This window comes from Gymnogyps californianus, chromosome 1 (assembly GCF_018139145.2).
Source record: "Gymnogyps californianus isolate 813 chromosome 1, ASM1813914v2, whole genome shotgun sequence".
NCBI classification, from domain to species: Eukaryota; Metazoa; Chordata; class Aves; order Accipitriformes; family Cathartidae; genus Gymnogyps; species Gymnogyps californianus.
Genome location: NC_059471.1, coordinates 159,078,796 through 159,093,176, shown reverse-complemented (window position 1 = coordinate 159,093,176; position 14,381 = coordinate 159,078,796). Strand labels below are relative to the sequence as shown.

The window sequence follows — 14,381 nt, the reverse complement described above, 5'->3', positions numbered from 1 at the left end:
TAATGTACCCATTTAAAAGGCTAAAAGAGTTTTTGTTATCTCAGACACACACTATGTATCTCACATACATGTCTTTGATTCTCTTCCCACAGGAGAGAAAAAATATAGCTGAAAAACTAAGGCATATTTCTCCATCAGGATTTCAAGGGGGAAAGCCTGCCTGCTTGGACTGCAAGGAGGAACACTACACGCACGCAGAAACGTTCCCCAGGACTGGTGACACTGTTGTTCAGCCTCGGTCTTGCTGAGAAGGTTTCCACACAACACTGCAACAATGAATTTCCTCCGGAGACGTCTCTCAGACAGTAGTTTCGTGGCAAATTTGCCCAACGGCTACATGATGGACTTGCAGCGCCCCGACAACTCCACGAGCTCCCCGGTTTCTCCTGCCACAGAGAGAAAGCATCCGCAGCCACCACAGCCCTCACACTCTTCCTCTACTGGCACCAGCATCTTCAGCTCCATCTCCAGTGCCATGAAGCAAACCACGCAAGCAGCGGCAGGACTAATCGATCACTCGGCCAGCCCCACACCACCTGTGGCCCAGAAACCCAAGATCCTTCTGGTGATAGATGATGCGCACACTGACTGGTAAGTCATCACTGTCCTTCCTGCTGAATTCAGCTCCACGAAGTTCGGGGGATGAGAGGGATCTGGGAAGCACGGGGCATCTGCAGGGGGGTACACAGATACTTTCACATCTAGGTCACCAACTCTGGCCCCAGGTTGGTGTCTGTCTGGTGACTTGCGTAAATGGCAGATTAGGCTTTTCTCATATCTTTCTTGAAAAAAATATATATTTGGTACTCATTGGCAAACTTCTTCATAGCCTTAATATGTGAGCACACATAGGGCATTCTTGGCTCAGCGGGCTTAGCTGAGCTGTCACATCTAGCAATGGTCCTAAGAGGTCACAGCTGAAGGTATGTTAGTGATGTAGTTCAGGACCTTTGCCTACTGTTTGTGCTGGCTCCAGAAGTGAAAAGGGACCCCTCTCTCCAGCTTTCTCTCTCTTGAGCTTTTTCCTGTGTACAGATTTGTACATAAATTAATAAAAGATAACCCAAGCCTACTACTACCAATAGTAATGACTGGAGTTCATTCGCTGGTCAAGGGCCCTTTACTTGCTAAGCATAGTGGCTGTTGGCAAAAGACTCTCGGGCTCAGGTAAGCCTCAAATTTGTCTTGTTTGTGCAGATCTCTGTTTACAAACAAAAGTTTGGAAGTTTGTTTCCTGTGATATTGGGCAGTAGAGGACACTTTCCAAAGGGTAGGACCAGTGCTGAAATCTTAGAGAAATTACTTACTGCTTGCAGTGTGCTCCATTTCAAAGCTGGCTGGTTTAGAAAGCTTTAGGCAAGCTGGCCGAGAGACCTATTCTGGGGAAAATCCTGAGCATGTGTTGAGGAGATGCTTATTGTTTCATCTGCCAGCTTGTCACAACACAGAAAAAAGGAAAGGGTAGCACAGGCAAGCGGACCGAACTGAAGACTTCAAAATGAAAGAAGTTGGGTTACCAGGTCTTGGCCAAGGGAGGTTTTGTTTGGTTTTTTTTTTCATGCCACACCACTCTTCAGTAAAGTGATCACCTTTGGTCTTCTCTGCTTTCCCAGGAGAGTGGGGACAAGGTAGGACCTGCCTCCCCAGGTGTATCTTCACAAACCGAGAGCTTAGCTCTTAGCGAAAAAGGGGCAATGACTGAGTACAACTAGGTCAGGCTTTTTCAGCCAACTTGAAGTAAGAGAGGGAAAACAGTGGGACTTTTGTCAAAGGAAAAACAACTTTTTAACTGAGTGGAAAAGCTCCTGATAAGGTGATTGTCGTATCAAATGTTTCACCAGCCTAGTGTCTTTTATCACAGTAGCAGCCTCCTAACACCAGGTAGTTCAGTCGGCAACACCAGTCTGGCTCAACTCTAATCTCTCCTTCCTGGGTGCACCTGCAAGCCTGCCAGCAGGCTGATGCTCACCAACCTCCATCTCTGCTTAGCGTTTTTGCAGTTCCTTGAAGATGCTGCCAGGTGGCAGTCCCTTAACATAGCATCCTCCAGCTGGGGATGGGAGTGCCTCTAATGCAGAGCTCTGGTATCTGGGGTTTAGCCGGCACTGCTTAGTCCAAACACTGTAATCAGAGAGGAAAGTCCTAGCTCAAAGGCCAATCTAGTTTTTCCTTGAGATTAATGGTGCTGAAGGTAGTCTGGGCAGGGGAAAGGACAAGGAGGGGTTGGACTCTGTTGCAGTGTTTTCACGTTTTAAAATACACACTGCATTCAAATCCCTGCCTTTGTATCTCCCAGCTGCTGTTCTGTCATGCAGACTGTGGTTTTTGAGCTGAGCTTGCCCAAGGAGCAGCAGCTAGGAGATATAAAGAGGAGGTATGGCTATCCATGCTGTCTTCACTCCTCCACTTGTGTGTAAGCACTCTGCGCATCTTGCTGTCTAGGCTATTCCTCTGCCGTCTGTAACTCAGCAGTTCCTACACATGATGGGGGACCCCTTTCATTCCTCCCAGCTCTCTGCCTCTATCCACAGGCTTGTGGATATCAAATAATGATGCTTGTAAAGGCTCCCTGCCTTCGCTCTGCCTAAGGTTGCGATGGCACTGAACAAAATTAGTGTATGCATTCATGACCATATCCTGACATATGTATGACATGAAAACCAAGGAAACAACATTACTAACCCTTGTCTGCCCGAGATTTCCATGGCTTTTTGTAGCATGGACAGAAACACGTGCCTAGAAACTTCCCCAGCCTGAAGGTAGTATGTGGTCCTTTCTGAGAGAGCATACCAGTGCTACCACTCCAGTAGGCCAGGAGTGCTACTTGGCAGTTGATTTTCATGTCTCCAGGAAACTCAGTGAGCCCTTGACAGCAGCACTGGAGAGCAGTGGCTCCATGGCTCCATGGATGTTTATTCTTGGTAAGGTACTTCTGAGCAATGCCAGTCATCTTCTTGGTCTCAGCCAGGGTGTTACGTGAGCTCAAGCTGACCAGCCCAAGGCAGCAGTGTTTGCCTTGTGAGAGCACAGCTGAAGAAGTTGGTTATCCAGGGATTCTGGCTGTCCACTCTGCATCACATATGGAAACAGTCTCAGACTTTGGAGGGTGAACAACAACTATCGTTACCTCTGTGCTGGTGATTTTGGGTTTGGAAGAAGCGTCATGTTTGCAATGCATTTCACCTCTGCCTGCTCTGATTCCTGCTACTTATGAAACCTTTGATACTTGGTTTTCAAGAAACCTTTTCCTTCTCCTTTTGAAATAGTTAACTCTACTAGAAAAGATCCCCAAGAAGTGCTGCCTTTATTTTAAGGGTGGGGGGCTTCCACAATGCCTCCTCCCCCACAGCAAGTTACATGGGGTTTACAACAAGGACTAGCTTGTTCACAGACAGGAAGGGTGAGAGACAGTGGAATCTGCCATTTGATTTCTCTTCTCTAAATGAAAACACTTTCTCATAATTGGAGACTGTAGCAAAATTGCCAAGCCAGACATTAATTTATCATCACTGTTTGTATTACAGCAGAGGCAAAGAGCTGCAATTGTGGATTAGGACGAGGTGTTGCACAAGTGCATAACGAAATGCTCTAACAACCTAAATAGGCAAGTGCATGTTGAATGCACTTGAAAGTGACAAATGGCAATCCTTTCTATTTTTAAGGAGTTACTATGTCTCTGATGGTACAGTATAGCACTCAACTTCTCTCAGAAGGCTGGAGGAAACGAAGAGCATCCATGGGAATCCATGGCCTGTCATCCTCCATAAAATCCTTACCACTCTTGACATGCAATATGCTCTGGTTTATTCCAAAGACAAAGTACTATAAAAATAATGTGAGCCCCACAGAATATGATCAGCTGCTTTCTGCATTAACAGCAGTAAAAGAAAGGTACGTTCTATTAAAAGCAAGGGAACTCACCCAGCTTTCTGTTAAAGTGGCAATGTTTCGACAAATTTTCCATCCTTCTCCAAGATCCGACTCTAGCACATTGCAGGGAAGCACACAGTGAATCTGCCACATGCAGGATGTGCACGAGAGGAAAACACTATCTGTATGGCTCCCTCGTGCTCTTGGCTTTGACAGGCAGCCCTCAGAGGCACCCACAGCAGTGAATGTGTCCGTGCATTGGCATGCTGGGGAAAAACTCTGCTTCTCTTCAGTCATTAATGGTACATATCTCAGCTGGGTAGCCTCCACCTGGAGAATGAGGGCACCTTCTTGTGGGCTGGGCAAGCAGTATCTGTGCCTCAGGAGACTTCCAAAAATGCATCCACAACTCACCTACAGTAGCTGCCAGAAAAAAAGAGCTCAGACATGAATACATGTACACATGCACACATGCAAACACGCAGCAAAAGGGAGCAGGACCATGAGGAAGGGGGATGGCAGGACTCCATGTAATGGCAGATGGGCCAGCTCCGGCAGCCCAACCTCAGCCAGGAGGAAAACATCCCACCTCTGGCAATTTCCTCACCCAACGAGCTATTAAGTAAACTCATGCTCTTGCTGGATTGAATTTCTCAGCAGATCAAACAGGATTTAGTACTGTGAATTGTTAACCCCCACCCTCTGCGAAAGTGCTCAGCTTTCTAGCCTAATGCTTCGTGTTTAAACAGCTTATTTGGGAAGTGATCAAGCACAGCTAAGGCTCCTATTAACAACATATGCTAAAAACATTGCTTTCTGGAACAGACAGCGTAACAAAATTGTTCTTTTTGCATTTGTTAGATATCTTGGTTGCATTTGTGAAATATCTCATGTCACTTTTCAAAGCCATTGGTGTGTTTTGTCCAAATTTCAGGCTGTTTCACATGCTAAGTGTTACACGCTGTCTTGCACAAAATACATGTGCCCTATGTGCAGCAGTTCTACATGCAAAGATTGTGCCATGTTTCACAGAAAAAAAAGCCACAGAGGATATTTTAGGAAACACAAAATTGCATTGTTCTTTTCCCATTTACTTTACAGCCAAATCTGCCTGAACATACTGTCTCCAAAAAGTTAAAGATGAAGGAAGAGAAAAACTGTGATTAATACTGAACGAAATCTTCTTAATAAATCTGAAATGGTTCTTTGTATAACAATAATGTCATGATTCAGGTCTAATTATGGATTGACCTGACAGGATTACTGTTTCTACTGTTCAGAGGAAGTTATCTACCCTTCTTTATTAAAATAAAACTATTTTTACTTCTGATAGTACATGACAATATTGAGCTTTAAATATGCCATTTGTCCAAAAATATAATTGGTCAAATAATAACAGTCTAATACTGAATTTTAGTAACATGGGACTTCCTAAATCCTAATTTTTTGCAAGTAATTCCTTTTCAAAATATTCAATGCGTGTCATGAGTCATTTCATGCTTTCAGTAGGCTGAAGATGATATACTAAGGCTCTCATTCAGAGGAATATTTCTGTACCTCACTCAAATATAATGGGAAGCTCTGGACTAGCTGTTGAATTTGGACTTCATTATCATTTATCTTTATTATTATTATTCAGAATTGATACTTCAAGCTTGACCTCAGGAATTTGCAGGTTAAATTGCAAAGTTTTGTCTATATTTCCTGATAAGAAACCCAAAATTGTCTAACATGGTGGTAACTGACAATAAATTATTATGAACCAGCTTTTATTATACAGAGGTGACCTTTTAAGGTTTCACAAGTTCTGTGCAACTACACGGCTATAATTTGAAAAAACTTATAAGTAAAATTTATGTTTTCACAAATCTGGCTAAAAAACTTACATTTTCCTCATTTAGCCATGTCTACCCAGGACTGAGTATTTCTATTCCTATAATTCATGCCAAGTGTGACTTGAGGGCAAAATGGAATTTTAGGGAAAGAGGAGGCAAGTTTGTGTTAAACGTGTGTGTGTGTGTGCATGCACACTTGGAAGCAGCATGAAGAGTTTCTGTATTCCCTAGCATACGGGAATAGGGGTGAAAAGGAGGTAAGGCTGTCAAAGATATTCAATAAATTGCATTTATCACATCGCTATCCAATCTGTTTTAGGTATATCACCATCATGTCTGCCTGTATTTTTGTCCTGCGTATGTAAAGCAACTTGGGATCTAGTCCTCCTAAATGAAAGGTGATACAGAAATGTAAAGGATTAGTATCATTACAAAAATAGACACAAGGAATATGGAAAACATTCCCCACCAGGTTATAAATATGCTAATGCAAGTCAAATCTGGGACCTTAATTGCTTTACCAGAGTTCCTATAAATGCATAGAATTTAACCTCAGAATGTCCTGCCTAGTCCTGTACATATTAAAAAAAAAAAATTCCTCAGATGTATTTCTCAAGGTTTGTGAGCCAGATTTCTTCTGCTTGAAAGCCAGAAGCCCTGCCTCAGTGTTGGTTCGAGTTAGCCCGGTTCCCCTGCTCCCCTGCTCCTCAAGTTCAGGGAGGGCAGAAGTGGGCTGGAATAAAATATTACACAATCCTCAACAAAATGATACCCCTTACAAACAGCTCCAGGCCATACCATCTAGATTTAGCAACACGGAAATGTTCCAGCAATGTACTATTTTGATAATACGCAAAATAAAATTGCTGCCTCATGTTGTACTTAAAGCAGCCCCCCACCTCCACCCCTCCCAGCTCTTTGTGGCCAGGAGGAATGTGACCGCGATGTAGCCTGGGTGGGGGACCAGACCTACAGCAAAGTGTCCTTCCTATCCTGACAGCTCAGAGAAGCACAAAAAGCCGTGCCCAAAAGCAATAGCGCTGCACTAACTAGTGCTTCTTCTCTTGGGGGGGGATGGCTGTGATTACCCCCGTTTCACGAGCAGGAGGTGGCACAGGAAGATGCTGGGAGGCCGGTATTGTGTGGGACTCTGTAGTTCCTTGAATAGAAAGAACAGCCTGAATAGTTGTGTCTGCGATCATTGAAGTGCTGGTGGCTTGTCAACCCAGGTCTCCCCTGAAAACAGGCCTTCAATTCCCTCAGAGAAAGGGAGGACTCACAAAAGAAGATTTAAAAAACCCTTCTCCCTTCCTGCCCCAAGGCTTCCCTTTCTGTGTGCGTTCAAGCCAAGAAAATCCTTCCAGCCCTGTAGGGTGGGACCTCGGACCTCATCAAGGACCTCACCACGAGGACTTCCTTTATCCAAAAAAAAAAAAAAAAAACATACCACCATCACAGCTCAATACAAACCTCTTCAGGAGAGGCGTTTCTTTCCTTGATGCGATCCCATAACTAATAAAGCCTTGGGGGTTGTTTTACGGTAACCAGAGCGGGCTGGGTCTTGTGGTTCTTCCCAGAAGGTAACAAAGGCAGTCTGTTCCCATGGCCTGACCTCGGACACCGAGGACCTACCTGCAGCGCAGCTGAGCTGGCTCTCGATTCGGTGGCTCCAGCAAGCCAGGTGGTGACAGCATCGAGAGCAAGATGATCTTGCTCCGGGGAGGCACGGGGCTGAGTGCAGCAATGCTGCACCCTGGGGCTGGAGCTGAAACTTTTGTGGAGCTCCTGGCAAAGGGTCAGTGTATTTAGGGTTACCTTTTGACCCAGACCAAAACTTAAATTTACCTCTTGGTCCCTCCCTGTCTGTCTGTACAGTGCAGGTACCCTTTCCTTCTTTCTGCACTTGCCTCTGGTCCATTTAACCTGTAATTCAGACTTTGTTTTCTGAAGTGTCAAAGCACACATCCATCATGCTTATCCACCATCTTTATCATCCTGACACCATCCACCCCTGACCCAAGGTACTCTTACAGAACAAATATTAACTACCAACCAGTCCATCCCACAGCTGAACAGTGCATAAAGGTCTCTGGACCAAAGCAGATATGGACAAAAGCTCCAGTAGGTTGCAGACCTTGGCATTTGTGGAGTGATTTTTCTCTTCCCCATCTGCCCTGGGCAGTCAGGACTTGACCATCTCAAAAGTCCTTACTATTTGCAGCTGGGAATTGCTAAACTGGGGAGAAGTGGTGAAGGGGTTGAGGGCTGGCCCCTGAAAGGAAAACCTTCCTTGTTTTCACCCCTGAAGAAAAAAGGGCACAAATGCATCTCTCCTCCCCCCTCCCCTCCCCACTGCCTTTATAGCATGTAGGGGCTGGGGGGGTCGGGGCATTCCAGCGGCTGCTGGCCAGTATCCTGGAAACTGTCTCCTTTTTCCCAGTCCCAGCCCCTTTTATGAAGGAGACAATGCGGACATACAGTGAGTGCCTTGTGCATCACTTGGGCCCCCAGGCCCTTTGACACGGGGATTTTGTACAGTGGCTAACCCCTTTCCCTCCCTCCCCGAGGTCCCCCCACACCCAGTCCAGGGGGCTTCAGCCTCGCCTTTTCCAGGCTGATCCAGAAAGAATTTACATGCCTTATTTTCCCAAGAGGCTTGAGAGAAATATGTGTAATGTGATTCCAGGGAAATAATTCAGATAATTCCAGAATTTACCCGTGGATCCCTTTTGGTTTGTTTACCCAGGTCTCTTCACCATTTCTCTCCCTCTTTCTTCCACCCACTCCCTTGCCTACCTCTCCCCAAGAGTCCCACACATTTCGCCTCTCCTCAGCATGTTTTGCTCTGGCCCCTCTGCAGGGTGGGAAAGGCTGCTTCCCACTCCCGATGAGAAGTGGTCTCCATCCAAAGTGTGGCTTGGCTTTCTTTGCTTGTTGTGTCTTGCTCCAGAGGTACAAGCTCAGTCAGAGGATTTGCAGGAATTTGCTATTACGATATCCCAGTGCTGCTCTTTGGCATGCTCTCGGTGATACTGAGCCTATTTCTGGGGTGAAGGTACAAGCCTGCTCCTGAGTTTGTAGCTCAAGGCTTCTGTCGAACAGTCAAGCCCCAAAAAGCGCCTGGGTTCATTCACATCACAGGGGATTTGGGCTTAGGCTTATTTGTTCTTCTGAAGGATGGCTTCCCAGTTACTCCAAGACATACTATCAGCAATTGCAATGACATTTGCTACGTCAGCTCCACTGAGGTCTCTCACAGGAATATTTGAGCTATGTTTCTTTGATCTCTTCCTATCCTAGAAAATTGCTTCATATAGGAGCCATTTTACAGGATACCCTGAAGAAGTCCCATGAATTTAATACAAAATACCAGCCTGTCTTCAAAGCTGCATAATGTGTCATAACCTCTGCTTCACCCAGCTAATGGACCTGCAGGAACAGCTTTAAGCTTTGAATCACTGCACTTCTCCAGGCCATCACAATCACTTCAAATCTCTTGTCCCTCCTGGCTACTCCCTTCCCGGTGCTGAGGCCACTGTTCTGCACCTTTTCTTACATGGGCTGCTGTCTAGTGGCACTGTACCTGGGGAAGAGCTCCTTGGGCACTTTCTCTAGCTGATGCTTGATACCTGGGCATCTTTTCCTATTCCTCACCTGTGCAGAGCATTTTCCAGCCTGGCTGAAGTTGTGCAGTCCCCTGCTGCATCCCCGATGTCTCCGTTTCCCACAGATCCAGAGGAAAACACTGAAGCAGTACACTGAAGCAGCTTGGATATGCTTCTTTGCACCGAGAGAAAAAAAGCAGAGGGAAGAGAGAAGAAATAACTCCAGGAGAGACAGTACAAGCTCTGCACAAATAGCTTCTCCTGGATTCTTGTGCTGAGCATGTGTATTGGCTGATGGGTTGAGCACTCATTGAACCTACTTTTGTTTTAAAGCAGAAAGAGAACAAGGCAGATGTAACCGGTTATTTATCGTACAGAGAGAAATTGCAAGATGATCTATGCTCCGCTAACAGAAGTAGCTTGTGAGTTTTGGCCCTTTGCTCCTGATCCTGGAAGCCCCTACTCCACGTGTGGGAGTTGCTTTTCTTGTGCGGTGTTTCCCCACAATGCAGGAGCAGCACAGCGGTGCAGGCTGGCCCCAGCTCCCGTACCTGTAGCCCACTGGCCCAGCTCTACCTCCCCTGGGCCTGGTGACACGCGAGGCTTTGATGGAGGACTTTGTGCCCCATGAGGACTGAATCCCTGTGTTTGCAGGCTATGGGCATCAGTGTGAAGGTGCAGGGGAGCACACCGATTTAGGCAGCCCTCACATAGGTGCAGTACAAGCTGTCCCAGCTGTCGGTGACACCAGAGGGATAAACTCTGGTATTCGAGTGTCTTACAGGTGTGTTTGCAGTCTTGGATCAGTGCTGGCATCCCTTGCTCAGACAGATGCTTTGCAAACACCTAAGGGCACTAATGTTATACATGGACTTTCTGTGAATTAGCTCTCATGTAGGTAATTGGAGGTGAATTGATCATTTATTTTTCCCTGCTGCTGTTAAGGATATACTCCGTATCTGACAGAAAATTGTGTATATGCTTCCTCCAGCCACAGTCACGGAGGCAGACTGGGACTGTTTCATGGCAGCTCTGGAAAATAAGCTTTTATTCTTTCCAAATTACTTCATAAGAAGAGGCATCAGGTTTCTTGTGGCCCTGTAATCATGTCCGGCTGAGGCAGAAAGCAGAAGTTAATTTTGTCTGATGCCCTTGCACCCAGAAAATATGTCCTTTTCCAGAGCATGTGGCTTCTTCATCACAAAGAGAGAGAGGTTCAAGGCAAGCTTTCTCCCTGGAAGCCAGGACAGACCTTTGGCTGTTTATTATGGTGCTTCCTGCCTCCCAGCCGGTGCAGCCACATTTAAATGCATTGCCTAGCACTGTAAATCCCACCCAGGAACTGCTCTTGAGCACAGCCCTGCAGTTTTCTTCAGTCAAAACATGTTTACATGCTAATTTACTGAGATCACAGCAACCGCACCACCCCATCTGCACCCTGCCTAGCCAAATTATAATGCTGTGTTCTGGCAGATTGAACATCTGACATGCTTTAAAATGACAGCATGGCCAGCCAAGCGGTGGTCAGTGCTGCAGGCTGCCCGGGAGAGGGGGTGGTTTGCGTGGCCAGTGCCTTGCCCAGTGTCCGGAGCTGGGGGATGCCAGACAGCACCCCTCCCGGGGTGATGAGCCACTCCTCTGATCACTGGCAGTTAGCAGTGCTGGAGGTGAATGGGGACACTTCTGAGGCTCCCCAGAAAGGCTTTTGTCTCGTCTTCTGGGTGCTGCTCCCCTGCTGCACTACAAGCTGCCTGGATAACCCTGCAGCATGTCACTTCCTAGGCAGAGGTCTGGAAGAGCCTTGCACAGGTGGTTTTGGGGCAGAGAGCATCCATAAATGTCTTATCCACAGTCTCACCTGCCAGAAACATCTATCCATCTTTCTCCTGCATCCCCACCAGAGCAGCGTGGTCTTCCTTTCCTCCATCTCATGTCCACTGTAGGGACCAGAAGCCATTTCATACATTGCACAGTACTGACCAAAAGACTCTCCCTCTTGCAACGGAGGCATCATGATGTTTCCACAGCATCAGCAATTATTCCAGCTTGCTTGAAATTTCAGGGGCTCCAGGGTGAGGCTAAAGCCATTTTTCATTTCAACATGATAGCCTCTACTGCCCAGGGGCTCCAAAACTCCAGGTGCAAATTGAAAACATCACTCCATCCATTTCAGAGATGTTTCAGTAAGAAGTGTTTCATTCTTACCCTGGGCTGTGTCAAAATTATAGGATGACCAAAATATTTGGCTGCAAATTGCTTAGCACCTGTAGTCTTCAGAGACACTCGGAGCAGGTTAACGCTCCTGGGGGGCTGTCTTTGAAAGAAAATGATATATTGTGCTGTTAAAAGAAAGTTATCTGAGACACGGGGTGAGACAACCTGTGTGGAAAGAGGGATAAGAAGGAGAGGTCACGTGGTATCTAAGTTGAGGTCCCTTGCTCTACTCCAACGACTCCTCACGCTGGATGTGCCCTCTGTGTGACTACCCATGAGCAGAGCCAGTACTGCAGAGATGGGAGAGAGGATTTTTTAACTGTGTGAAGACTAGGTTCCTGGACTAGACAGTGGAAGCCTCTTTGCTCCATCTGTACTAGGCTGAAAACTGTGGTTAATCACACTTCATTACAAGCTGAAGCAAAGCAGCACCAAGGAGTTTGCAACCAGCTGGTCGGCAAAGAGGAGAGGCCATAGAGGGAGGAAGTGTGTTTCATAAATGTGGGTAAGGAGTATACATTATGAGCAAGCTGGGAATAAAAACAAGCTTGTACCAGTGAATAGTGTGCCTCAAATTTCAGACTGGTTCCTGTGGGCCCACTTAAATCTTATTCCAGTTTTTGAGAAGTCATTGGTTCCAGCAATATCCCCAATGTTTAGGAGCGAGGAATGTTGCCAGACCCTCTAGAGCCATGCCTCCAGAAATACGATGGAATTACTAAGTGCATTTAGTGTTCCTGTTTATTGTTAGAGGCGTGATGTCTCAGCTTGTCTGCTGAGTTGCTTTTTTTTCATGCAGCACTCATAAATTCAAAAAAGGGAGGAAAAATGGCCAGAGCTCTGCTTTTTATACTGGACAGCGGTTGTTCGAGCCACTTGGTCTTGGTCACACCTGGCTGCTACACTGTCCCTCACTGACATCTATGCAGAGGTCTTCTTAGCACCATGCTGATGGATGGGCTGTCTGGGAAGGAAAGCACAATACAGCCTTCAGATACCCTCATTAGAACAAAGCGGAAAACTTTTGACATTTTTTATGTCTTTTTCTAATAAAATGAAAACTTTTAACTGGGTTTTGAGCCAGAATGACAAAACAAAACAACTTTTTTATTTACATTTCCCATTTCTGGGGGAGGGGAGCATTCAGCTGAAAACCGGTGTGTTTCAGCAATGAGGAAGATTGCCTTCCTACTGTCTCTCCTTTTTTTATTGGAACAAATAGACACATAGTAAAAATGTGAGCCAGCTTTTTTTGCTAATACTATAAAATAGGGAGCAAAGCCGGCTTCCCCTCATTTTCCTTTACTTCTTTATTCTGTCCTCTCTTTGCCAATTGGAAAGAGAATGTAGAGAGTTACTTTGTCTCTGGAAACAGCTCTTGCAGGGCTTAACTGTGTTTTCAATGCTTTCCAAATAGAAGAGCTTTTTGGAAACCTACATGGTCTTCCTGAAGTTTTTTGGGGGAGGTCTGAGAAAATAAATTCATATTTTCTTCTCTCAAAGTTGTTTGGCGAGGGGAAGAATTGGGGAGAAACATTCACAGGGGAAATTATATTGGCAGTTTCCCTGCTGACTAATCAATATAAGGGGCATTATAGACAAATATGAATAAAAAAGCTAAAACTGCCTGCCCTTTTCCTATGTTTTCCTCTCCAACACTACTGTCAGCCTTCCCCTCTCATGAACAACTGATCCTTCTGAAAGTGCTTTGCTGTCTGCATAGCATAGGCAGCTAGGAGCAGAGGTGGTGGAAGGTATATGTCCTTTTTTCTGACACTGTTAACTCCAAAGCAAACACAGTTTCTCAGTTCAGGAGAAGATATCCTTCATTAGTGACACTGTAGATGCAGATACTGTTTCTCTAAATCAGTAGCAGAAAGACAAACAGAATCGAAAAGCAGCTCTGTAGCAAGAGAGCAAGAAAATAGACTTCACAAGTACTTCAGCTGTGATGATAAAGATCCTTGCTCAACATCAGAAGAAGTTTCCGATGCTGTGCCATATGTTGCTCTCCTTTTACTGCATAAAGATCGAGTATTAAATGAGATATAGCAAGGAATCATTGATTAGAGTTGTTGCTCTGGAAAAGATTAGGAGAGCATTTGGTTTTCAGTTTGAAAATAAAATGAAAAAGTCACAAGCCTTGAAGGAACTTTCCAATGTGGTTTTCATCTGGCTTGGCAGGTTTCTTCTAGAGAACAGAAAGATGAAAGAAGATAGGAATTAGGAAAACATGCTGTGACCCGGATAGAAATTCTTCAGCAAAAAGGGAAATGCAGAAGCAAAACAATATGTAATGAAAGCCAAATATCTTCTTTAACCATGTTTGTCTCTCTTGCTTCTTCTGCAGGGCCAAATATTTTCAGGGGAAGAAGGTGAATGGAGAATTTGATATCCGAGTGGAACAGGTCAGTGACAACTGAATTTGGCTCTAAGAAATGCGTGTGGACAGGGCTGAGGTCTTAATGACAGATAATCTGTGGATATTTCTTCTCTTGAAGAAAGGAACTAATGAGGAGTTTTAAGACATGTCCATTTTATAGAATTGTGGAAGCTATAAGTGAAAATATCATATTGGGCCATCCCTTCGTCCTCCCTACCTTTGCAGAATCAGTTGCTATTTCACCTTAAAATGAAATTTTCTGTTCTGGTGATGGGATTATAATTTCTTCCATTGGAAGACTACCTCACAGCTCTATATATATGCCTGAAAAGGTGCAAAGCCAGTATGCCACAGTATATGTCGGTGATGTTATGTTCCACATGTGAGCTATATTAGTTTTCTGACTTACCCTGATTTAAGCCTAAAACCTTTGGTTTAAGTATGCAAAATAACTACATATGGCAAACTCTTTTT

General features: G+C 45.3%; 1 protein-coding gene across 2 annotated transcripts in view; it reads left to right on the top strand.

Moving 5' to 3' along the window:
- Nucleotides 1-274: 274 nt before the first annotated feature.
- Nucleotides 275-14,381, top strand: part of SYN3 (synapsin III) — a 180,283-nt gene continuing 166,176 nt past the window's right edge. For both annotated transcript variants that reach the window (XM_050915509.1, XM_050915511.1), the window contains exons 1-2: nt 275-591; nt 13,875-13,932. In XM_050915509.1, the coding sequence (XP_050771466.1) occupies nt 275-591; nt 13,875-13,932 (375 nt within the window). The remainder of the gene's footprint in view (nt 592-13,874; nt 13,933-14,381) is intronic.